The 26838-nt window shown below is 39.3% G+C and overlaps 1 protein-coding gene and 1 long non-coding RNA gene across 2 annotated transcripts in view; one reads left to right on the top strand and one right to left on the bottom strand.

Annotated features, from left to right (window-relative positions):
* The first annotated feature begins 1195 nt into the window (after positions 1-1195).
* Positions 1196-26563, top strand: kcnj3a (potassium inwardly rectifying channel subfamily J member 3a). Its single transcript, XM_044366883.1, has 3 exons — positions 1196-2986; positions 3996-4212; positions 22125-26563. The coding sequence occupies exons 1-3, from the start codon at positions 2309-2311 to the stop codon at positions 22718-22720; spliced, it is 1491 nt and encodes a 496-aa protein (XP_044222818.1). The 5' UTR covers positions 1196-2308; the 3' UTR covers positions 22721-26563.
* The window catches only part of LOC122992883, a 41099-nt gene continuing 18429 nt past the window's right edge, over positions 4169-26838 (bottom strand). The window contains exon 4 of the long non-coding RNA XR_006406163.1: positions 4169-4187. This is a non-coding gene — a long non-coding RNA (uncharacterized LOC122992883). The remainder of the gene's footprint in view (positions 4188-26838) is intronic.

The following is a 26838-nucleotide window of genomic DNA, read 5'->3' as shown; positions in this document are numbered from 1 at the left end:
TCTTTTCCTGTCTGTCCCCCTCAAGAGGACTGAATCACAGAGCCTCCCAGACAACACTTGGAGGCACATCAACATTGCACTGTGCTGCCACGCAATCGTTCATTTGGAAACGGTTATGTCAGGCAGGTCTTAGTGCTTTTTTTAGAAACTACCATTTGTACAGTAGGGCTTGCTGGGCTCAGACTGGACAAGGAATATCATGCGGTAAACCGCAGGGAGCTACAGTATAATAGCAGAGGTGGATTTCGCCTGGAATCAGACTGACTCTACAGCATATTGATCGCTGGAAGCTCAGGCAATGGATCCAGAAAAATCAAATCAACAAGCTAGATATTTACAATATATTTTAGCATAAAGAGGCTGAGAAGATGCTGCGTGGAAAAAAAAAATTCACACATGATTGTGCATGAAACTGTATGCAAACAAGCCTGTATTTTATTCTATTTTCACTTATTAATTTACTCTTTCTGAGGTAAAAATAATCAAATTGAACTGATCCCTACTGCTGATATGCTACGTCTCTAGGTAAAAACTGGTTTCTGTGTAAATTTCAAAGTTGCAATCATCAATGATTTTTTGATTAAGCGATAATTAGATCTTAAAAGAAGGCAGCATTGCCAGAACCCACTAATTTAGAAAACTACACATCACAATATTGAGTGGAGGAAGGAAAAAGTGAGAGAGAGAGAGAAGGAGAGAGAGATGGAGAGGGGTGGGGAGAGATGTGTGAGAGAGAGGTGGTGGTATGGTGTTCATCCTCCCTCGTGTTGTTTGAGAGACAGTGGGTAAGTCTGGGTAACTATGGTGTGGGTGTATTCCTCTGTGTCTATGATCTTGGTAATATGATGAGTGAATCCTGTGCGGTGCATCCTGGTTGCAGCTCTTTGTCCCCCCCTGAGATCTAATACAGTTTGCTGTGAGTGTCAACAGCTTTCCAGCAGAACTCGTTACTCTGTTGGGATCTCCTGTGAAGCATTTGTGGAATAAAACAAGTACACTCACCCGGGGGATGGAGGTGGGGTCATCAGTGGCTTTTAGCGCAGGTGACCAAAATGAACAAACACTAAACCAGGTGAATTTGTAACTGTCCACTTACAGATGGGAGGACAGCAGATATAATGTAGAAAAAAAAACAGATTAATAATAAAAATATATTTGTTAAGCATCATAAAATAAGGATGTGTCATGGCTGTATCTGTGAAACATAATGTGACCTAACAGTTATTTGTTGTTAATAATTTTATCATTATATCACATTTGGAAATCCAACAAGGCCTTCAGAGGCTAAAATGTGGCGTTCAGTGTGATTATTTTAGCCGCAAATTCACATATTTGATCACTTGACAAAGAAAAAAAAAAAACAACAACTGCCAAATCAGGCGAACCCACTTCCCTCCTCCTCCAAATTGTCTGTCTTTGTAGTACCACCAGGCAACAGTGAGTGCATCACTGGAAACGTTGGAAGTGCGCAGGAGCCGCGCAGGGAAATCGAAGGGAAAGCAGGATCCGAGCAGCCAAAAGAGCATCTGGTGGATCTCCGTCGCTGAAACCATGACAATCCAGTCGACATTTCTCTAAGAGAGGGGGAGAAGGTGCCCGAAAAGAGCCTGGCGGATAGCGTCGATGCGCGCAGCCAAAAATGACGACAGTGGGACAGTGATTTTCTTCCTCCAGCTCGTCATTTTTTACAGTCATATGCTTGGATGCAATTCGTCTCTTATGTGCGCTGATCACAAAGGAAGGACTGGAAACCGAATAATCTCCAACGCAGCCGCAAGTGCGCACAGAGACGCTTCATCCTGGACATCGTTTCCAACCACTAATTTCGCAGAGATTTTGATGTTTTATGGGGGTACTTGAGGGATTTTGAACTTTCGCATGAAAACTTACTCCGTGAGTACAGTTTTGAACGGGTCGATATAGCCCCAACCTTCACGAGCGATGAGTAATCCACGACGCAGCAATTGATAAACCTGTAAAAACCTGGACTGCGACTGGCGCGTTTGGATACCTTATCCTGTGCGTCGCTTAGTCTTTTTTTTCATATGGCTTTTATCTTCGGGGTTTGTAAACTCATCTTACATTATTGATATTTCATGGCTGTAGAGTGTAGCAACAGTGTGTGGCGAAAGAGGACGGTGCAAGACTAACTAGGGCGAAGACAGCGCACTTTTCTCGCCTTATTTCCAAACAGGAGACATTGCGCACGGGCATTAAGGACTGCAGCAACTACAAGCCAGACTTTTTTTTTTAAAAAAACAAAAAACATTGAATCATTTGTTATTTCTTTCGCTGCTGTCATCGTAGTATGTCTGCACTTCGAAAGAAATTTGGGGACGATTATCAGGTAGTGACCACCTCATCTAGCGGGTCTGGATTCAATCAGCCTCCCCCAGAGAAAAAGAAGAAGAGGCAGCGGTTCGTGGACAAGAACGGGCGATGTAACGTCCAGCATGGGAACCTGGGTGGTGAAACCAGCAGATACCTCTCAGACTTATTTACAACACTAGTAGATTTGAAATGGCGCTGGAATCTATTTATTTTCATCCTCACCTACACAGTCGCTTGGCTTTTCATGGCCTCTATGTGGTGGTTCATCGCTTACATCAGAGGAGACCTCAACAAAGCGCACAATGACAAGTACACTCCATGTGTGGCCAATGTCTACAACTTTCCCTCAGCCTTCCTCTTCTTCATAGAGACCGAGGCCACTATAGGATATGGTTATAGATATATCACAGACAAATGCCCCGAGGGGATCATTCTCTTTCTTTTCCAGTCGATCCTCGGATCGATCGTCGATGCCTTTTTGATCGGCTGCATGTTTATCAAGATGTCTCAGCCTAAAAAAAGGGCCGAGACACTGATGTTCAGTGAACATGCGGCGATTTCTATGCGAGATGGGAAACTAACTCTCATGTTCAGGGTCGGCAACCTGCGTAACAGCCATATGGTCTCTGCACAGATCCGCTGCAAATTGCTGAAAGTAAGTGATGGTACTTTTATAATAGTATAAAAGGAAACTGGCACCAAAAGGGCTACTTCTAACTGTGCACCAATCTTCTGCATTTAATGGATAAAAGATCACTCTCATGTCCAAAAAATGGCTGAAAATAATACAAATAGTGGAAACACTAAAAGATCATTAGCTCCAAAGCAATTTCACAGAAGATCTTGTATCTTTTTTTGTCACCAATAACATATTGCATAACTGGCAGAGGAGAAAGAATCCACCAAGTTTGCCAAGAGACCTTCATCATAACAAAATGTCTCTACTCAAACCTTGAGAGGAACAATTTGTTCAAATGCTAATTTTTAAAGAAAGCTGTCTGAACTTTTGAATGACAAAGCAGCAGTGTGTTACAACTTGGTGTAAATGTGCTGCTGTCCTTTATTATAGGAGAAACTCATTTATGGATTTCCCTGCTGTCCACCTCCTGGTTCAAACCCCTAAAAACCAGTTAGCAATGCTTTACAAAACGTATCAATCATCTTGATTATACACATAGAAATACAGTGATAATGTAGGATATAACATCTAGGTTCCCAGAATGTTTAAGGTAAGTATGAACTCAGCAGATTTTAGCAGACACACTGCGGGAATATCCAGAAAATAGTTTTTAAATCAAGACAAGTGGGTACTCCACTTGTTTCTTATGGCTGTGTTTTGACATAGCAGGTGAGTATATGACATCAAGAAAATTACACTTGATTCAAAAGATGCATCAACTGATTTGATTAAGTTGTTTCAAGAAAGACACATTTTAAGACTCAGTGGTACATCAGATCACATGCTGAGATGGATATCCTTGCAGTACAGATGTCTCTTAAGAAATAATTACAGAAAATTATAGTCATTTTTTTGACTGGTTGCTTAGATTGATGAGACACGCTTTGACAAAGACTCTTGATAGCTTTGGATAAGTCTGTCTTACCCCTTCCTTACCCCCACTAAACATCTCTGTCTCTGTCTCTGTTTCTGCACGCTTCCTCAGTCTCGGCAGACGCCCGAAGGTGAGTTTCTTCCGCTGGATCAATTGGAGTTGGACGTAGGTTTCAGCACCGGGGCAGACCAGCTCTTTCTCGTCTCACCACTCACGATCTGCCATGTGATTGACACCAAAAGCCCCTTCTACGACCTCTCCCAGAGGTCCATGCAAACAGAGCAGTTTGAAATTGTGGTGATACTAGAAGGAATAGTAGAGACCACAGGTGAGTAAACACAAACATTCATTTTTATTGGCCTGTAGCTTGTTTTACTGCAGTTATGGCTGAAGGCTACATAGTACAGTAGCTGAGTATATTGTATTGTCTTTCAAGGTGCTGCGATATCTTTTTCTATAAAGAGTCTTATGAATAATATTGAGCTCTTTCAAAGGTGTTAATAGCTGACATCTGAATGGGCTCGTTATTGACCTCTTGATTGCATGTTATTGATTTTCTGCTCTGTGGCAAACATACAGAGTCGCTTATAATAGTAGTGGTTAGCATTTATACATCATAAATGATTGATTTTGTGTTGCAGGCATTAAGTGAAACAATTTTTTAAATCCATGTATTTTAACATCTCTTGGTTTGGGGAAGTAGAGCTGAGTTTCAAGGTGTGTATGAGCGCTGAACACTGTCAAACTCCAGCGGGGCAGCAGTGAGGCTATATACATTTTCTTTTACTCATCTGAAACAAATTCCATTCCTCCATCTTTGTGCCCATACAGAGTTTACCTTGTGGCTGCTGTCCTTAGAGGGGATAATAATTTCCTTTCTAAGGTCCCTTTGGAATTAGGGAATTCCATTTCCACAAGATGAGTAATGCCCCGAGTAAAATTCTCCACTGTGGTCATTTTAAATTCAACCGTTTATTTGACACAGCTGGTGTAGTGTGTGTGTGTGTGGGGGTGGTGGTGGTGGTGGTGGTGGGGGGCTCTCTCAGAGTTATAGAGTGAGCAGAGGAGCAGTTGTAGGTTGGTTCAGAGAGAAAACAGCATGTGGAGATGTGACAGGGTGGCTGACACTGCAAACGGCAATTAGCAAACAGGCAGTTTTGATAGTAATTTGATGCAGTTTTATTAAAGTCTCTTTGTGGCTGAGATGGATCTGACGTGCAGCATTTACTGTACGTCACGTTGTTTTGATGAGACTTGACATATTCACAACAGTGATACACATCTTTAAAAGATGTTAATGTACTACGGTATGTAGGCCAAGTATCTGCACAGTTTGGATACAGTGTTGGTTACATTTGATTTAATAGCTAATTTCTCTCAATTGCAGTATTTTTTTTAATGTGTTTTTTGTTTCAGTTAATTATTTATTAACACAGATGTAAACCATGATATATGGTGTAAAAATGATCTTCTGCACAGTTAATTAACTTGAACTTGCCCGTTGCTGTTTGCATTAGTTCCATTGATTGTAAAGTATGAAAATATTCAGCGTAGTGATGTGATTTAATTACCACTGTTGTATTAGTAGGTATTTATAGTATTACAGTGACTGTCCCAGAGGCATGTGTCATCATATCGTCCTCGTTCATAACAGTCACCATCTCAGTTTTAATTAAACTGGTTTGGGATCGTAATGCTCATGTTCTTACTTACACAGAAATATCTGCATGAAGGAGCAGTTGTGGTTGTGTGAAGTTAGTGGAAAGGCTGATGTAGAAACAATCTATGGTTAAAAATTGATGTACAGTGAAAGTCTAAATCCTCAGACGCTTTCATTTCTGGCCAATGTAACTCTGTTTCCATGGCAACCTCTCCTTGAGTATTCAGGATTGCAGCACTGCACCTAAACTTAGGTTTTTATTCCTATGGTATAGGAATCATAACACAATTTCAGTAATAAACCATGCAAACATGCGATGCCGAACATGAAATGAAACTGCGTCGCTGACAACATCACCTGGTATTAAGGAGGATCTCCTGTGAAATATGAAAAGCACACAGAGACGTTACTGTACCATGAAGCGCTTGCAAGAACAGGTGATACAGAAGAGAAAGAATAAAATGAAATATGTATGAGGCTTGGTGTTTACTTGTGAAGAAGCTGCTCAACTCCTCACATCTGTATTTTTGTTGTTTTTAATGTGAAGAAAAACCAGAGTCTGGAACACAAGTTAAAATAGTCTCCACTGCAGATTAAAGCTGCACAATCTCTGGCTCTTTGGTTCTCCTACTAGATAATAAGAGACACAACACTGTACCCTTTTGACATAGTGTAGTAACCTTTTGTTCCTCTAGATCACACAAAAAAATATTTCGGACTGAAGTTGTCTTTGCACACAAGAATAGAAAAGCAAAGACCATGAAGGAGCCCAGAATTGTTCCATTTTGCTGTAACCTCTGACAACCTCTAAAATGCATAAAAAGGCATGAACTATTCCTCATTCCTTTTGAATAGGAGCCCAAGGTATTTTGATCACCACTTCAGTTGGATGCACACTCCAAATGAGACATGCAGGATGTCTGGTAGCAGCATATTTTCCTCTGGAGTAATGCCAGTTGTGGTACCGAGTTGGATTTCTAACACGGCTGCAGGAAGATGTTTGTTTGAAGATGTCGATGTGCTGCTGAGGATAAATTGGATTTACATCACGTTGCAATTAATACACTGTACATGCTGTCTGACAGCTTGCCCTGAAAAACAGGCTCGCTGTAGAAAAAAAAAAAAAGAAGACGCCTCCTACAGTATAATAAGTTTTGGTTAACAGCACTAACAGAGATAATGTCGGACGCAGTAACAATCAGTAAATAACACAAAACCACATCACTCCCCAATAAGTAGCTTTAAAGTGACGACAGTGTCACTGGCTACGGAGAAAATATGCACGTCTGGCTCTGTGTGTGAGCACTTCATCCCTTTCTTACTTTGTTGATGCGATTCTCAGCATAATAACACCAAGCGGAGTTACAGTAGTTCTACATTATTTGTGCACTGTCTGCAGGCCTGACAGCTGCTTGGAAAACTAAAGAGGAATTTAATATGCTCTTGTTTTTAGCTGACTCATTTGCTGTAAATTGCTTTATTTATTCCTTAAGTTCTATATGTTAGTAGTTTTACTAATTTGTTGGGTTTTTTTTTACCGATAAGTATCTTATCTGTGTTTCTTGGCGCTTGGAAGTGTTGTTTGTGTTGTTCTATTGTAAATGAGGTCTCTACCTCAATATATGTGCGAGTCTAAATAAAACTTGAATGAATATAGCTTGGGGGAATAACAATAATAACTGCAGATGTTTGTGTAATGTGCTAATAAATAATAAATACAAATAAGCTAAAACTTTGTTATGATGGAGTTGGAGTCTAAGGATAGAAAGAGCTGTACGCTATATAGACTGTAAAGCCCATTGAGGCAAATTTGTGATTTTTAGTTATATAAATAAAATTGACTTGACCTGTGATAAAAATATGCACCTATTAGATTTTAGTTGTGATATGCTGGAAAAACGGATCACAGATCTGTTATCCCCTGTTTGTTTGAGTTATTATATACTATGCATATATGTATGCTGGCTCCGAACATTTTCTGAAAGGTTGTTGTGTTTTCTGTTTTGTTATTGTGTTTTGCACCTCAGGGCTACGGTGTAGAATCCCTAGAAATGATGTTCATATACTACTAATTTGCAACAGCAAACATTTTCTAAGAAATGTAATGTTTTCTGTCAACATAATGTGGAAACGTATTTAATCAAAGTCAAGTTGCAAAATGTTGAATGTATCAGCAAAATGTTCACTGACAACATATTTCATTTGTTTACTCCACAACATTTGCTCTTGCAATACAACATCCATTTTAGCAATTAGCAATTAAAGCACTATTAAACTTTTTATGTTTATGTCAAGAGCACTTGTTTAAGGTTAGTGAAGGGTTGTGGTCTTGGTTTGATATCGAAAAAGTCAAAAGTGACTCAGAAAGCGAGACATGACATGTTTACTTTGTTAACATTGGCTGAAAATCTTTTCCTAACCTTAACAGAAGTGCTTTTGTTGCCTAAACAGATGCGGGACTAAGGATGAGAAACCCGGTCTATGGTATAAAAGTCCTGTGCTTTGTTTGACCACCATCCACCTTGACCGCCTCCTTATGAGCACCATGAAGTGCATAAATGTAGTATTTCCTACCCTAGACAAACCGTTGCCAGGCAGCACATAAAAACATTTTTATGAGACAGGATCAATCTGTTACAAGCCAATATCAGCCAATATTATTGCCCTTTAAAAGCCCTTACACATTTATAGTCCACCCACACAGGTGTTTTCATTTATGTTGTCTGAATTGACCACTTCTTTGTGGTCTGTATAAACTGGGCTTGACTGACATCTCCCTTCCTCTCCTGTTAGCTTTGTTGCACCTGTTAGGGCGGGACAACTCGCCCTGTTATCATTCTTACTGGTCCATAGAGTTTGACATCACGTAATTCCCAGCATAGTGCCACCCAACTTCAACCTGACTAAATGTGATCATTCTACATATATAATGTCACATTAAGTTCATCACACATGTGCAAATTATTCAAAGCAAATGAAATAATAACATTGCAGGAACATTGTTCCACGTTGTTCCACGACAGAGCTGACGATGACTTCGACTCATTAGCTGAATCAGAACAACTACACGCCATCTTAAAATACATCAGAACTTTAGATAGGTGTCCCATTAACACCAGTAATGCTGTTCGACGCCACAAAGGCTTAAATACCAAGCCAGAGGCAATCTGTTCATTAGTGGAGCTGATGCTCGAGAACTCAAAAAAACAACTGTAGCTGCCAGTAACAGACGTTTAGGTTCCTCCAACCATGAAACTAATAAGCATATTGCAACTAAATTCATCCCATGATTTTCAGTGTTGAATTTGCACAGGATGCAGTTCCACCACAACACTCCCGTCTGAATGCTGCAGCTCCTGTATGCTGAAAATGTATTTTAAACCATGCAGTTTTCAGATTAGAAATGATAACTGAGAGAGATAAACAAGCTGATGATTTATTTCAAGGGGAAACCATTTTCATGGGAGAACAGAAACAGGTCTGTCAGCACATTAGTCTATCCCTGAAATTCTGTATATAATTCTGTTTGGGGTCTAACACGGCGGCAAAACACAGAGTTAAGATCTTCACAAGCTCTGCAAAGTGTTTTTAAATTCACTCATCAGCCATGAAAAGCAATGATTCATGAGCATAATCTGTATCATCAGCATAAACCTTTTTTCTTTTTCTCGAGCGATGTGACTTTCATGCAAATGCGTGTGAGGGTGATCATTACACTTGGTAGGATGTGTGGTGAAATTCATAAAATGTTGTAAATATGTCATATTTAGAAAAAACTGCCAGAGGTATATAACAGCATGATAAACTCAGCTGTCATAGGATTCATTTGGACTCTTTTATTTGCTCAGTGAGGTTTCAGATCGACTTTGACTGTTCTGGTGACACAGCAAACACTGCTTTCTGAACTAACTAATAATCTCCATGTTGGTGAATAATTTTCCACTGAATATGTGTTGTGTATGAAACTCCGCGTCACATTTTATCTCACTTATGAGGCAAATGATGGCAAAAAAAAGATCAGAAGCACTTTTTTTTTCCTCCGATAAAGTCATTCGTTGATTTTAATTGTTTTCAAAGATCTCTGTCAGCCCCCTCTATTTCATACTGCCACAAGGCTTTCCTATGATTCACCGCTATAGAATGAAAAGATAGAATATCCCAGCTATCTGCTCATTTTAAAATGAGCGTGGGTGGCAAGGGTTGGTTGCATATAGACAGGATCAACTGGTAATGTTTATTCATGTGTTTTTGTGTGCATAAATGCCATATGTGAGTGGAGAGTACAGCTTTGAGTAATAAACTGCCAACTCTACCTGTATGCTCAGTATTTGAAAGTTTTTAATGAGCTTTGCGTTTGCGCCTGTGTAGTATTAAAGTTTAAGGAGAAGAAGCAGAAAATATTATGATTTGAATTTACATATACAGATGGATCTTTAAGATTTATGAAATATATGACATTCTTAATAATAAAGACATTAAAGGGATCTCTGCTACTAAGTTTAGGTGAATAAAAAAGTAATTACCTGACACGTGCAATGGAAAAAAAGAAACGTTATATAACACTGTCATCATAGCTTCAATTAAGTTATCGTTGTTGTGCAAATAATACACATAAATGCGTAATAACTGCTCTGTGGCAGACTTTGTCTAGTATTAAAGACAGCCAGCATAATTAATTGGAAACATCTATTGCCACTGATTAGCAGAGCAGCCAATGTCATGGCCTGATCTGTGTTTTATCATCAGCAGCAGTAATTGAAATGAAAATGGAGAGCTTTCTGTTGCGCTGGAGGCCTAATAGTTTCTATCATATGAGTAAGAGGCCGTAGACTCGGATGTCTGGGGTCGTCTGACGTCAGGAGCTTTAGAACTTAGGTAAAAGCTGGCGCAAGTGAACTCCGGATATGAGCCGGCTGCGAAAGTCTGGAGAAAACTGAACATAATTCATTGTGAGTCATTACATTGAGATTGCTTGTTGAGCTCCGTGCCGCAGCCCCGAGGGTCAAAGGGTTAAAGAGGGTTCAGTGGGGAAGTTGAAACTGCGGATCAGATGAGAGCGGGACTTTCCAATTAAATCTAATGTGCTCAGGGTGAGAACTCAGGAGAGCAGTGTCTTGTCCCCGCTGAGCTCCGCCTGTGTAGCCACGTGTTTGATAGCTCACAGCTCTTGTTAAAATGTATTTCATGCTTTTGGTTCATTTGACTTTATTATTTCCCAACTTCCTGCCTTGAATATTTCAGCACATAAAATATCGATAACGTTTGCAGTGTCATGAAGAGGTGTAGAAGTCTGGGTCAGAATACAATGATATAATGACACACTTCTATTAATCTTCTAATCAGTACAGACAGTATGTTATTACTTTAACATAATATTGCTTGTGTTCATCAAAATTCAGAAGGAGCTACATGTTTTAGGATTATATTTCTTTCTGTGAAAGTAAAAGCAGCATGATCGGATTTGAAATTATTTCAGGGCCTTGCTGATATGATACTTTACAGTCTACAGCTGTACATACTGTACAAGTGCAGTATCATGAACAACAATATAGTTTAATATAATATAATCCATTAGAATAATCCCACTACTCTTGTGAAACTTATAATGTCCAATTCAGACACTGTCAGAGAAGCAATGGTTCAACTTTTGAGGCTAGTTTTTGGTGTTGTACTGCTACATTGTATCTTTACTACGTATACGTAGGGTTGTGCAAAATATTAATAATATAATTCAGTTCAATAGAGCAACAAAAAGCCATAGACCCGAGTCGACAACTCACACAGCCTAAATGTTAACTAAACTTTATACACTTTTTTTGCAAGGTTGTCCACCCCCTGTACAGCATCTACTGTACAACTACTCATTATGCTTTGCACAAAGCCACTTTGTACTGAATAACATCACTAATTTTAGATAAACAAATGTATTCTGGTTATCTGTGAAAATGTACCTCCTATGTCTACTGTACATACAATAATTACACTGGGAATGAACTCCACATAATGGGCACAGCAGCGAACCAGCTATGACATCCTGGATTCATTATCCCTTTTAGATGAACTGTGCTGGCTCCCCAAGGGGGAGCACGGTAATTGTGTCTTTAGGGATTTGTCAAGTCCCTGTTGGATGGTAATAAATCACTGGTAGAGGAGGTGTGGCAGCAGACCTGGGATGAACTTGTTGTGTGACGAACGCACCCGGGATGCATTCACCAACAATGCCTCGGTCTTCTTGTCACGCTACAAAGAGTTATAAATAACTGACTAGATCTCTGTTGTCTCGGAAGATGTGCATGCCGTGTTTTGAGAAGGACACTTTATTTTGGTAATTAAAAACACAAGCTGGAGACTTGAATATTAACCCCTGTCATTATGAAGGATGGACACTCAGGACAAAGTGTTACATGGTCGTAACTGAGGTAATATTGGCGGCTTAACTTGTTTGAGAGGTTATCGTTGTGAGGAAGGTTGAGCTGCACTTGCAGTGTTGGTCAGTATCAGCATTGATTGGTGGTTCTGTGACTGTCCCTGAAGTGCAGGTGAATCAATCCTGCAGCCTAAACACAGAGCCACATGAACATGTTGTTCTTAAGGCTTGTCTTCTTGCAAGGCCTTCCTCTGGGATGTCTCTTTCTATTTTTGTCACTCAGACATGCTCGAGTTTACCGGAATAATCTGCTCTCTAGCTCAAGTGACAAACTTGAAAAACAACATGGACGCTTTCTCAACTGCGAGTGTTTAGTGCCATTCAGGTTCGAGATCTCTTAAGGCTGAAAAAAAAAATCCCCTTTTTTCCCCTCCTTCTAACTCCTCTTCATGACTTTAGTAGATTTAATAGCCAAGATCAATATGAGATTCCAGCTTTGCCCAGTCAGTCTGTTTTAAAATGGTTTTCTGATCATCTCTGTACTCAATATATAATGAGGAGAAAATCATTCATGTCCCCTGTTGGTTTGGACACAGCCCCAGTGTGATATTTTTCTATATGACCAATCGTGGTTGTTTGGCCTAAAGCAAATCCATCGATTGCTGTTATGCTCAACAGGATCCCTTTACAGCAGTATTCAGAATTGCCTTCACTTGGTAATATGCACTCTCCTGGCTGCGTTAATGGCCTGCAGCCATATGTTCCTCTAGCCTGCCTGACACCCCACCTTGTGTGAAGATGGTTGGCAGCCCCTGCTCCTATTCCCTTCCCTTCCTTCCCGTTCCAACAGCCTCCACACTCAGCATCCAGGCCGCCCCCTCCCCCACAGCAGTGCACTTCCCCTGCCTTTTCCCTCCATCAGCTTCCTCCTTGTTCTCATTGCTCAGCCGCTGCTCTATGGGTGGAATAAACCTCAGAGCTGCAAACAACTGGAAGCCACCTTTGCAAATAGATCGCACACACAAACATTATTAAATGGAGGGAAGGACTTATTTCCATCTTTGAAAAGTCAAACTGTGAAAAACAGGTCACTGAATGCTTCTGGATTTTGCTACATTTTACCACTTGATGGTGGTCACCATAGAAACAGATGATGAGACGGGACTTGTGGCCACAGTAGCAGTATCTGTATCAAAATGTGATTTTTTATAGTCCTATTATGGGTACGATTTGATTTAACTTTTGCTATGTTTCAATGAAAAGAATAACCAGTCAGTTGTGAAACTACTCATAACTGTATCTTTCAGACCTACGTGAATTGAAGTTTCCTCTCTTCAGTAAACTCAGAAAAAAACAGCATCCTTATATTCTCCTCTTCTTTAGCTTTCCATTCAGCTTTTATAATCTTATTCAGCACAACAGCTTAATATTTTGTAACACAGATCCTAAAATAAGTCAAAGGGGAATTCTGCTATGTGTTTGGCAAAATGAGGAATGGGATAATTGTATCGAATTAATTGTTGTACCTCGGGATCCAGCGATGCAACAAAGGCATTTTGCGGACAGCCTTGGCCACAGCGAGATCCCGACAATGGTAGCAGCGCTTGAATGAAAAGGATGAATCTTGGATGGCGATGTGTGGCGGCGCTCTGTGTATTCACCATCCAGATTCTCATGCTTGTTTCTGCTAGCATTTTTTCTCATACATAACACTTGAGCTGTTTCCACAGCCCTGATAGACCGTCAGGGGACTTTGCTGACAGCACTGCACTGGTGAGGAGTGAGTTTGTGTGTATGCGTGTGTGTCCATTTGAGTGAAAGAGAGAGCCAGACAGAGAGAGACAAGGAGAGAGAGAGAGAGAGAGAGAGAGAGAGAGAGAGGGGTATAGAGAGGTTATTTGTGATTTTGTCACTAAATAGGAGGTTGGGTAGACTGCTCAGACGCCAAACTTCTTTTTATCAGTGATTCACATTGAGAGAGTTCATCTCAAGAAGTCATTTGAATAAACCTTCATTTTCACACAGCCGTCAATTTTGACTGTCATTTGCTTGGTGCCTGTAGGTTTTTGAATCATATAATAGTGCTGATTCCTTTTTTTTTTTCCTTTCCATAAAAATTTTGATTGAGACTCTGCCTAGAAGGTTTGACAGAGCAGCAATAAATAGATGTCGGCTCTCAGGTCTGCCTTTTGACTCACTCTGTCCTCAGTTTGTCAAGCGCAGATCTGCAGTCGAGAATCTGACTGAGCCAGGCACCAAACGGATATGATCCTCTGGCTTCTACAACCTGGATAAGCTTCTTTTGGACGGCCGAGTCTGTGAATACCACTTAGATTTTTTTCAACTACTATCAAGAAACACTGGCAGGCTGCCTCCGAGTTTACAGTGCTTTTCTATTCCAGCCACCAAAGAACCCATTTTATCTTAGCTGTCACTCTGCCGACTCTGCTTCTGCTTCACTTTGTTAAACCACAGAAGCACCCAACTCTGTGTTATCACGGAAAAGTGCATTTATTTAGAGCCTCGAACTGAGATGGCTTTTGGGCATCTAAATTTCAAAGTGTATTGTTGACACAACTTCCTGCCTCTTTGCTTTTTAGCAGTCCATAATGGAATCAGCTGGGATCCTGTACTCATATAACACATACAGTACAGTACAAACAGAGTGCCTGTAATCTCCAGACAGACGTTCCATCTCAGTGCTGTAAAGTCATTTCCAAAATCCAGTTCATTTTTTTTTAAAGTTGCATTTGATTTTCATATTTGGATTATGTCTGGAGAGTTCATTTAAAAACATGAGTGTTGCTGAGATGACAAAAAAAAAAATCAGCATGTAGCTAAAACATCTGCACACATGGATGCAGAAAATATTTATTCTGTGATTCCCATGTTCTTTCCCCTCTGAAATTTACCTTTAAAGAGATGCATTTTTTTTTTTTTTTTTTTTACATCCGTCTTGAATTTGTGGATTCAGCAGAGGATTATTCTAATGCCGTTCATGCTGTCACATGGATATTGCATATGAGAGCAGTAAAGTGCCTGGTGAACTTCAGCAACGAGGGACTTCTGAAGGGATTTCACACTTAGAAAGTTTTGTGTGGGATTAAGATGAATTGTACAGTACATTGGCCAGTCAAATCATATATATACCACACTCTGCATAAGCATAGTTTTTATGGGGGAAAAAATGATGGAAATCAGCAGAAGGAGCTCTTAGTAGTTGAGTGGTGACATTATTTGCACACGGGTTGGATCATATTTTATTTACGAACTGAGTTGTCTTTACACATCCTTTCTATTTTCATACTGCATTTAGGTTGCTTGTTGATATACAGGATGCTTAGTATATTTTACATTTTTGCTCGGGTGTTGTGATTTATTAAGTTATTTATTAAGAATGTGTTCACTCTTAGATTTCATTCATTTGTATACAATGACAAGAGTAATCTGAAAATCAATATGATAGAAAATAAATTTATATTCAGGTGAAATGACAAATCTTAATCCTTGATTATAGGGGATCTAAATTGATCTGAAAGCATTAAAAAACTCCAAAATTGAAGAGACAATATGATAGAACAGTTTTCTTGTTTAAAGGGGGGCGTATCGTGCACATTTCCAGGTCTATATTTATATTCTGGTGTTCTACTGGAATATGTTTGCATGATGTACAGTTCAAAAAACTCCTTATTTATCTTATACTGGTCCTTTATGCAGCCCCTCAGTTCAGCGTCAGTCTGAAACAGGCCGTTTTTAGCTCCCCACTCCCAGTGAGCCCACTCTGTTCTGATTGGCCAGCTTCTGAGAGCTGCGTCTCGGCAGACTTCCAGTGGCATTTTCTTATTTTTTACTTGAAATGGAAACTTCTCAAATACATCTGTACATGTTTGAGCTCAAATTCGATTAGAATATTTGAGTGGACAAATCAAACAGCCCGTGGAACAACCTTTGCAACAAAGGCTAGTGACGGACCGCCATTTGTGGGTATGTGCAAATGATCTGATGTCACCACAAGGAGGAAGTAGAGGTAACATTGCAAACGAAGTGTAGAGTATGCTGAAGCCTGGGCTTTGGACTTGAAGGCATAGACTGTATATAAAGATGGATGTAGTGAGGTGTGACGCAGATGCAGTGTACAATTGGCACCATATTGTCCGTGGGGGTTGTTGCCTTGCACGCTATGGAAACACGTCCCACTACCTTGGACTGAAGCAAACATTAACTTACTGGGAATACCAAGCGGTGCACACTTGGGTTAACATTAGCTATTTAAGCTAAATTGTGTTAACAGGGCAGGTATCATAATCAAGTAACATAAAACTTACTGACATAGTGTGACAATAGTCTGATTCAGTGTGAGTCCCAGAGCCAGGGAGAGCAGCAGGTGAGCCAACTGTCAAATCACAGTTGTCAATCAACACCCACACAACAGATATCAAAGCTATTATAAGTCTTCAAATCTTTTTTTTTTTTTTTGCATCTATGCCTTTATTAGATAGCAGGCAATGAAGAGGCAGACAGGAGAGGTATGACATGCAACAAAGGTCCCTTTCTGGAATCAAACCAGGGACGTTGCAGTTGCGTGGCATGCACAGTAACTATTTGGCTATTGGGGTGCTTCACATCTTATTAACAGAGCAATAATTTTGGTCAAAAAACTGACCACTAGCACACTTATTAGAGGCCTGAATTTAGCAACTGAGGCGATAATGACTTGTTGAAAAAAATGATTGACTTAGTATTTCTGGAGAGAAGTTGATGCTTTTTGAATGGGAGTCAGTAGCTCTATTTTTGGTCTCCACTAACTCCTATGGGAAATATCTGACTCTTTAGCTGCTAAATGTTCTACTATGTGCACCAGCTAGTTGCTAACTTTGTCTCTCTGAAGTTAGGTGCTGGGAAGGTAGTGTGCAGGTGAGTTAATCAGAGCTTTTTCACTATTGATGAGAACAGTCAGAGTGAACTAAAGTTGCGGGCTATAAAACCAAATCAGTGGGCTAAAAGACACTAAAGCATTCTGCAGAGCTGAGAGAAACTGCAGAGTAAGATGATAATTCTCTGTGTGTTTGTCACCATGAGGGACACCTTTCACATTTCACATAGTCATTTGATTCATTGTTAAATAAAAAATAATTTATTAACGTAACTTTCTTTTTACCTGTAATGGAGTAAGTGGTAAGTCAGTATATAACCACATTACAGTGCCCTTGTGGTTTATTTGCTAATTTGACCATCAAACATATTGTTAGAACAACTAGAGCAGTAGTGATTTGTTCAACAGATCCCAGCAACACAATAACAGGGGTGTTAAAGAATCTCTCATTGTGCTGCACTTTATTGAGAAGGGGCACTCCAGTGAGAATTTGAAATTTATTGGTTTTGGCTTATACTGAGTCACAGAGGGGAACAGATAGCCATTTACTGAAATTAGAAGTGTAATGGATCCACAGAGTTACACATTTCTCTCCTAATGGGCTGAATGAGGATTTGCTCCTTCACAGATTCCAATGATGTTTTTCCCTCCTGGTTTTCTCTGCAACTCATCTGGATTTTTTTTCTTAATTGTTTATGAGTTGAAGAATGAATGATTCTGCTCATGTGTTTATTTGCTTTCATTGTGCTGATCCTCCTGATGAAGGCTCAAGCTAACAATTATTTTGTTGATTAATCTGAATCTCTTTCTTGATTAAATTTCATTGACTAAACTTTCTTTAGTCAATGAAACATCAAAGAATAAAGAAAAATGCCTACCACAATATTCCAGAGCCCAACGGGACGTATTTAAATAGCTTTTCTTCTGCAACCAACAGTCGAAAACCCAAAAGTCTTTAATTTACTGTCATATACGAAAAAGAAAAGCAGCTAATCTTCACATTTGAGAAGCTGGGACAGGCAGGTGTTTAGCATTTTTGCTTAAAAACTAATTTAACAATTAATCAACTATCAATATTGTTGCAGATTCATTTTATGTTAATTAACTGTCAATTAATTGAGTAATACTTTCAGCTCTTATTCTGGTATATATTTTTAAATATGTAATTGTCATATTAGATAGAACTTAGAGTATGTGTTAATCATGGATGAAGACCAATATTGTTATTAGTCCAGTGAAAACCTGGGATCTCCAAATTTGGATTTGCAAGTTCTCAGATAAACAGAAGGATTAAATGTCCCCAAATGGGTTAAAAATAATTTCCTTTGTGTAAGGCTAACATGGCCATTGGATTTAACTCAGAAATGCATTTTCATAAAGCTTTAAAGAGCCTGAAAAACAGACAGGAAACATCCTATTTTCATTAAAAATTGACATTTTGTTGATGCGTGATATTCACAAAATAGCAGCAATATACAGTGTAGTCTTACTGTAATGTATAATTTCAGGTTGTGCATGTACCTGATTCCCTTCCACTTCCCTCTCTCACGCTGTGTTTCCTGTCTTTCTACTGTATACTCTCATCCGATCAAATAACAGAAAAACAGTCTTATATAGAAAATAAAAACATAGCCCTGTAGTGTAGTGTGTAAAAAGTCCGTACAACAAATAATCTGAAGTTGCGTGTATGATCTTGTTTGGTTTCTCTTTTTGACATGTGTTAACTGATGTTACCAACATGTTTTGCTGCCTGCAACAACACTGTACACCTCACATCAGAGGTGTTTCTGTCTCAGTGGCGTGATGTCCTACAGCTGCATGTTCCCATCAGCACACAGCAGCAAAGATAGTCGAGGATTATGTTTGTGTTTCTCCCTGCTGTGTGTGTGTGTACATTTATGACACAATGCTCGTATGATACTGAATGCGGGCGCCATGACGATGAAGTAAAAAACTGTGCAATATACTGTAAGAGTGATAGATGATATAAGAAGAGAAAATTGCACTGTGCTATATTAAAGATGACATTTGTAATATGAGCTCTGGCTTTCACTGATGAGAAGTCCGCAAAATATATGATTTACTGATTCCACCACTATGAGCAGGGGGTTTTTTGTTGTAAAATGTCACTTTTCACTGACAGTAAAACCATTTTGGTCTGGCTCTGGAGCCATATAGATGATTTGACCCTGCCTTGTGTGGAAAATCAATTTTTATAAAGAGAGAGAGAGAGAGAGACACGACTTTTGTTTTGTGTTGTCACTGTTACTTTTGAACAAACTCAGCAGTGAAAAGGCTTATGGCTGTCGCATACACACATTCCTACAGTTTTGTTTCCATAGAAACACTGAGTCTCAGGCAGGCATGTATTTTAGAGTTACATAAGGCTTTACCAGTAATACGAAATACACACCAATGTGGGTTTTCTCATTTGTCTGAATCCCTATTTTTAGGAATAATACACACCAACGGTAGAAAGTATAATCATTTCATTTGTTTTTTATAAGCGTGCTATTTCTAGATGTTTAACCGTTTGGAGGTGAGGCATCCGTCTAACATATTCTTCTACATAAAACACGTGTAAATTTCCATCACAAATTTAACTGTGTGGTGGCCTCGTTGAACGGGGAGCCACGCAGTTCATCACCACCACAGTGCCTGTTATTCTGTGTGCCATGTGAATGTGGGTGTTGCAGAACAGCTGGTCTTTAGCAACACAATTGTACATATGCGATGCAGCCGTGTCTATAATTATGCAATGGATCAGGCATCAATCCTTGAATAATGTATGGAAATTAAATGTATATTAATGACCATGATTAAGTCTAGCACCATTGTTAGGTTTTGAGGAGGGGTACAGTTGATTAGGCAACCCACATCAATGAGGTTTCTGAGGTTTTTTTTGTAGGCTGAGTGGCTCTAGAGGAGGGGAAACAGGTTAAATAGAGGGATTCAGCCCCAGGACTGCAGGGTTTCATGGGTTTCCAGAGACCAAAGTCTTACAGTAACTCCTACACCATCTGCAGGAACAATAGAGCATTATTAATAGATGTAAGATGAATCTATTTGGGTCTTGTGTATTACTGTAGCAACCCTTCCCCTCAGGCACAATTTCATTTCAGTTGTTCCAACCTTTTTCTTTTTTTTTTTTATTGTGCACCAGTAATGTTGCTATTGACGTTTTAGTCTTGTACTGTATATACAGTATGGAAGTCAAGTTAGCACTGCAGCATTGACTGCACTATTCAATAACACTTCTGGTGATGATTAAGTAGTTGTTATAAAGGAACCTAAACAGAAAGCATTTCACACTACAGTTCTCTCAGTTTCAGGGCACGTACAGTAAGCCTGTTGATGATCGCATGGTGACGTTTTGGCTGAAGGCAGTTTTACAGGCTCACAGTGCAATGAGATTTCCATTCACACTTAACTCTCAATCGCTTTGGCCCTAAAGTTCTCATTAGCTTTGCCCATTTTATTCACTGCAGCACACTTCCATATGCCTATAGGCTTCGGGACTCGGAAGCAATAGTGCAGAATTAATACTCTGAATACCCCAAACGCACTCGATGTTCAGTCTCTTGCACATCTGCGATTGTGTACAGAGCTGTTATCAGTGAATTATTTTATGACCTTGGGAATCAGGCGGAATCACAGATGCCTCTAGTTTTTGATGATGACATCCTTGCAATCAGCAGCGGTGTCTCGCTCTGAATGAGCGCTTCATCTTAGTTTGGACCCAACTGTCGCTGCTAGAACAATATTAAGCTGGCAATTAAAACATGTGATAATAACCGACTGCAGCCGCTGATTTCCTAATGGATTTTAACAAGCCTTAACACGAGTGCTCGCAGTCATTCCTCTATGTTGAGGAGAGCTTTTTGGACTGATATAAGTGATTTAGTGTGTTTGTTTTATATGTAAACTCAATTATAGATCTCACTCACGGTAGGAAATTAAATAGATTTCTCAGCAGAATGTTAACTATGCCAAGATAGATAGAGCTTTGTATGAAGTGTAGTGTGATATAATGCACAGGCAGTTATGATAGCAGCTGCTGAATAATTGTGATGAGTAATCACTAATAAGCATCCAATAACTTTGTGTGAAAAAAAAAATGCTGATCATTAATTCAAACCTCATGATTTTGCTAATTGCATTAATTTGTTTCTGAGGACGTGAGGGGAATTTTCAAACAGGGATTTAATTCAGAGTCCCTTGTGAGGGGAAATTTATTCCAAGTGTATCATAATCTGCTATCCTGTGCCGAATTGGCAGAGCGTAGTGAAGGGTACACATACACAAACCCAGAACATGCTAAATAGGACATTTTGTTTTAATTTGTAATCTCTGAATGACAGAATTGAATGTTGTTTTTTTTTCTCACAAAACTGCTACACTTTTCTAAAGCTTAACAATGTCATGTCACAGATACTTCATGTAACGTTTTGTGTTTTGGATTAAAGTGAATTCCCGTTATTGTGTAAGAATACTCCTACCATCAAAAGAAATCTTAGGGTGAGCTAGACTCCTGAAGCCTTTGCCTGCAGCCATTCCTCCTGTGGCTCTCTAGCAATTTGATTATCCTAATCCTCTATCTTTTGTAGCGACTAGCCAAATGCGAGGTGCGGTCTGAACTGTTAAGTAGCATAAGAGGTGATATGGAGAGGACCTGTGCTTTTTACTGAAGCTTTTTCCTCCATCAAATCCATTGAATTTTGTTATCTGACTTGTGAATGCATCAACTTTAACCTGTTTTGTATATTCATGAATGTGGAACCTCTGGTGAGCATCCACTGAAAAAAAACAAAACTAAATATAATGAAAATTATATTGATATACATTTATATAAATATATGACAGTTTATTGTGGGCTTTTTATGAACATTTGCCTCACAGTCATTTCGGAATAAATCAGGATTTTTATGATTATATAATTAGTCATTCTTATAAAAAACACACAGCAAATAACTTTTAATTATTTTTCATGTTAGGCTGGAAATTGCACATAAACATCACGTTCGGAAACGGAAAATCAATTAAGCCTTTATTTTGGCAGCTGTCTGTACTACAGTGCTGAAAATGAATTCTGGTGAATACCGTATTGTTGATTCATATGGAACAGTTCCAAGCATATAATTAAATCAGGGCTGTGTTGTTTAATACTGGAGTCATGAAACATTTCATCTCACAACATTAGTCCCTACTGTGTTAGTTTGTGGCAAGACGATGACACATAATTTGCCATAACTGCTGAAGTCCTGACGTTAATTTATAGAAATAAATCTCGCAATTCATTTACTTGATGTCATTTTGTGAATATTTTTTTCTCTTTAACAGGGATGACCTGCCAAGCGAGGACGTCTTACACCGAGGACGAGGTTCTGTGGGGACACCGCTTCTTTCCGGTAATCTCCTTAGAGGAAGGCTTCTTCAAGGTGGACTACTCTCAGTTCCACGCCACATTTGAGGTGCCCACCCCTCCATACAGCGTGAAGGAACAAGAGGAGGCTCTGCTCCTCTCCTCACCACTCATGGCTCCGTCCCTGTGCAACAGCGGGGAGAAGAACAGCTCTCTGGACTGTCTGGAGACCCTGGAGGACAATGACAGCACCACCAAGCTGCCCACCAAGCTCCAGAAAATCACAGGGCGGGACGGTCTGCCCAAGAAGCTACTGAGGATGAGCTCCACCACCTCAGAGATGACTTACAGCTTTGGAGACCTGCCCATGAAGCTGCAACGAATCAGCTCTGTTCCCGGCGTCTCTGATGATAAGCAGGCTGGTAAGGCCTCCAAGATCAGCACAGAGCCCATCAGTAAGTCAGTGGCGGACTTACCTCCCAAGCTGCAGCGACTGGCTGGGGGAGGAGGAGGCAGGATGGACGGACACCTGCCACCCAAACTCAGAAAGATGAATTCAGATCGCTTTACATAAAGCAGGCAACATATTTTAACTTATGCCATCCACCTTTATTTCCTTACCTGAAGTCCTTGTACTATTCCTAATTTATTAATGGACAATATTCTTATATTAAAAGAAATGTAGAATATGTGCACAAATACCTTATATGAAGTAGGGTGATGGAATTGAGCACATTTTGTCCCTGGATGTAAGTGTACATGCTATGATGAAAGACCTCTGATTTTTTTTTTTTTTTTAAGTTTTTTTTTTTAGGATGATGTACAATTAGCACAATCTGGCATGTAAGAAACAGCGCATGTAGAACAGAATCTCAATAATTTCTGGCATGACATTTATGGATATATTATTTTACAAAAACAATTTCATTAGTGAATTTACTGACAGTGGAAAAATTGCACAAAGCCATATGATTTACGACGTGGAAAACCTACATTACATGATTCTAATTTGTGGTGACAAAAGGCACATACATTTGTTTTGAGTTGATTGCTTTTGTTGTTTAATGTAAAATTGTGGCAATGTTATGTTGATTGCATGCTCCTCTTATTGACTTAGCTATACAAAGGTAATAGACAAAGATGTTTAGCCTTAACTATATTACCTTGTTTCCATTTTCATGTTTGTTCACAGTATTTTTGGTATTTCATATATAGACTATTTTACCATGTGCGATTTTATGACTTTATTAGTTGATCAAATACAGAATATTTTGCTAAATGATGCATTTTACATTTGAAAATGCATCATCTGCATCATATGACCCGTCTGAACTGGGCACAATGCTACGCAATTTTCACTTGCTTATTAAAGTAACACTTAAGTTGAAAGGGTCAATACTTGTACTCGATAAGCACAAAGCAATCATTATATACAACTCTGTGATATTAGAAGGCATTTATGGGCATTTTGTCATAAATAAACTGCTTAGGGCAGTAGAGCAGTACTGTGCAATCACTTTGTTTCATTATATAAAAAAAATCAACTTAATCTACAGTAGGCCTGTGTGGGCACACAAGACACTCCATTAGAATTTCAACTTAGGTGTTACTGGTTAGATTTAGAGGTGGGCCTGTAAGGAAATCATAACCTTTATCTTAAGGGCCCATATTCTCCCTCCTCTGTGATGAAAGCAATAATATTATAATGACTATAATCTTTACATAGCCACAGGGTCTACCACAGCCACATATTCATTCTGTTTACTGAATCCATGCCATGAAATCTGGTTTCCTCTAAATGCATCAAAAACATTGTATGATACCTAATCTCTTCAGGAATAAAGATCTAACATAACTGTTTAGCATTCTGCTACTTTGACTAAATGCAATGCATGCTTAATCTGTTCAAATTAATAAAATGTTATGAATAATCTTAATACAGGGGGTGGCCAAAATGATGGAAGACCAACAACACTCTCTCTGTAAAGAGCTGGCATGGGCATGTGTGGGTGCATCTACCACTTAAGTCTGATCATAGCCCAAAGCAAAGAATTTTCAAATCACTGTGGACGTAATGATTTTGACTGTTCACCTTAAGTTTAATTCAGCATTTTGTAAAAAATAGGCTTATTTGCTCTCTTGTCGAGAGTTAGATGAGAAGATCAACACCACTCTCACCTCTGTATGCTAAATATGAAGCTACATCCAGCAACCAGTTAGCTTAGCTTAGCATTAAAACTAGAGACAGGCAGAACCCGCTCTCCTGGCTTATAACTTGTTTGTTTAATCCGTACAGAAAATGATGTGAGGTGTAAAACCAACAAATAAACCCCGCATTTTTGGACAAATTAAACAAACAAGATGTGTTAATTAGTAAGTTTTACAGGTGCTGGTAGGTGGATTTTTTCTTACCTTTAAACAGAGCCAATTTAGTGTTTCTAGCTAGCTGTTTCTACCTGCTTACAGTGTTTATGCTAAGCTAAGCTAACTGGCTGCTCTCCTCCTCTAACTCTAGGCAAGAAAGTGAATGATGCCTCTACATACAACAGACAATTCATACAACAATTTCAGTGGCCCCTTACTAACAACGTAAATGTCTCCGAGGCACATGCACATGGAGATAGAAGGCCCTGGTAAACATGACGTGCTGGGATGATCCCTCCACACTTTTCTGCTGATTGATACTGAACATGTGCCCTCGCAGATAACTGGACCAAAACCCTGTCAAAAATCTCAGGGGCAGAGATGCAAACGATTGTATCTTTTTAGACTCAGTATTGAATTCTACAGACCTTTTTTTTTTTCCAAAGCACGAAAGATACAACATTCACAGTGGATCACTCATGCTATTTTTGTACGTTTATCTTGCCTTATTGACAACACACGCAGGGCTGCAAATTGATGTGATCTATTTCTAAATCTGGACCAAAACTGTGTCAGATAAAGGATCCCGCATCGACATGGAGCCAGTGTCACTGTGAGAAGTCTTTTCTTCTGGCGCTTTCATTGTTTTGATCATACCCTGTGTAATCACCGCTGTTGTTCATATTTCACAGTACACTCTTTGTCGCTGTCAAATACGCTGTGTAAATAATAACTGCATTTCAAGAGGTACCTTTAAGGCCTTGTGGAGATAAAGTCAGTGCCATGGCTGTAGGTATCACAGGCAGCTGGGTTAATTCTGTCTTTATCCTGAGATAACCCTTTCTTCTGAATCTCTCGAATAAACTCATGGGATGGATCAGAATATCAAAACTGCTGATGGCATTATCCTCTGACTCGTTGCAGACGGGGGCGCAAATCCCTTTAGGCCACCTTAAATCAGCACTTGCTCTACCAGAAAACACTCACCCTTTATCACAAAGGAGATCTTTACTTTAGATGTCACTTTGTTTTTTTTTTTTTCTTTTGTCACAGGAGGAGTGGAGTCTCTCCAGCAGAGCCATTAATGCCTCTCCACAAAAATAGCATTTCAATACTGAAATAATTGACACAAGTGTATTTGAAATACAGTAGGAGGGAAGATTGTGGTAGGAGGCCATTAGAAAGGGGTTATTCAGAGTTTAAAATCTTGTTAGCACTCCAGAAAAAAATAAATTGTTCAGAGATGTTTTGATAATTTCCATTATCAGGTTACTTGAATAATATTTAACACTAACTCAGCCTCTGGCTAAGAAAACAGCTGGCAACACAAGATAAATGAAACACAATTTTGCAACGTAATGGGAGCATTTTCTATTCCCTTCTATTGGATCCAAATGGTTTCATCTAAAAAGTCCCAAATTAAATCAATTTACGTCCTGAGGAACAGTTTCCCTGGTGAGAAATTTGCAAATATAATTCCATTTTTTTTTGTTACAATAGACAAGGACAGTGAAACTTCACCGATCATTCAAAGTTAGTTACATATGGCATGCTGACTGGTTGTTTGAAGACTTTTCTCACTTCTACATCATTATGTGTCAGCGTGAAGATGGGATGATACATGACGCATCACATATGATGAATCGTGCAACATAAGACTGAACTGTTGGTGGTTTTGCATTTTCTTGCAACATATAAACCTGTTTTATAATGTAATTTTAAAAAGGAAGGAACATGCCTTCATTCAAGGGAAGGGTGTGCAATAAAATCCAATTCCAAGTGCTCAAGTGGGGACAAAAAGCCTTAATACAGCAACTGAGAGTTGGTGTACGGTATTTTTAGCTGTGTGACCTGACAGCCAGTCAGACGGAACACCACTTTGGTCCAATTTGAAATATCTTGACAACTTTTTAATGGATTGCCATGACATTTGGTACAAATGTCCATGGTGGCCAGAGGATATCTTAGCATGTACTGGATGTAAAGAAACCTTAAAGGGGACATATACTTTTTGTGATTTTCTGTTACTTATATACGGTTATGATGTTGGATATCTATGCTAAACATGGTCTTATGATGTTAGATATCTATGCTAAACATGGTCAAAGTACAAAACAGTAAGGGTATTGTATGTAGAAATGCTCCTGGCAAGTCAAAAGCCCAGGCCTTAATTTGGTCCGAATGTTTCGTTTGCAACATTTTCTTCATAACCATTTTCTTCATAGCCTTTGTTGTCTGCCGAGGGACAGCTTCAAAGAGCTGGCCAATCAGAACAGAGTGGGCTCATTGGGAGGGGGCCTTAAAGAGACAGGAGCTAAAACTGCCTGT

Source organism: Thunnus albacares, chromosome 11, assembly GCF_914725855.1.
Source record: "Thunnus albacares chromosome 11, fThuAlb1.1, whole genome shotgun sequence".
Taxonomy (NCBI): domain Eukaryota; kingdom Metazoa; phylum Chordata; class Actinopteri; order Scombriformes; family Scombridae; genus Thunnus; species Thunnus albacares.
This window is presented reverse-complemented; position numbering and strand designations above follow the sequence as displayed.

Coding starts and splice junctions, on each gene's coding strand:
- kcnj3a (XM_044366883.1), top strand. CDS start 2,309: ATGTCTGCACTTCGAAAGAAATTTGGGGACGATTATCAGGTAGTGACC. Junction 2,987..3,995: donor TCCGCTGCAAATTGCTGAAA/GTAAGTGATGGT, acceptor ACGCTTCCTCAG/TCTCGGCAGACGCCCGAAGG. Junction 4,213..22,124: donor AGGAATAGTAGAGACCACAG/GTGAGTAAACAC, acceptor TCTCTTTAACAG/GGATGACCTGCCAAGCGAGG.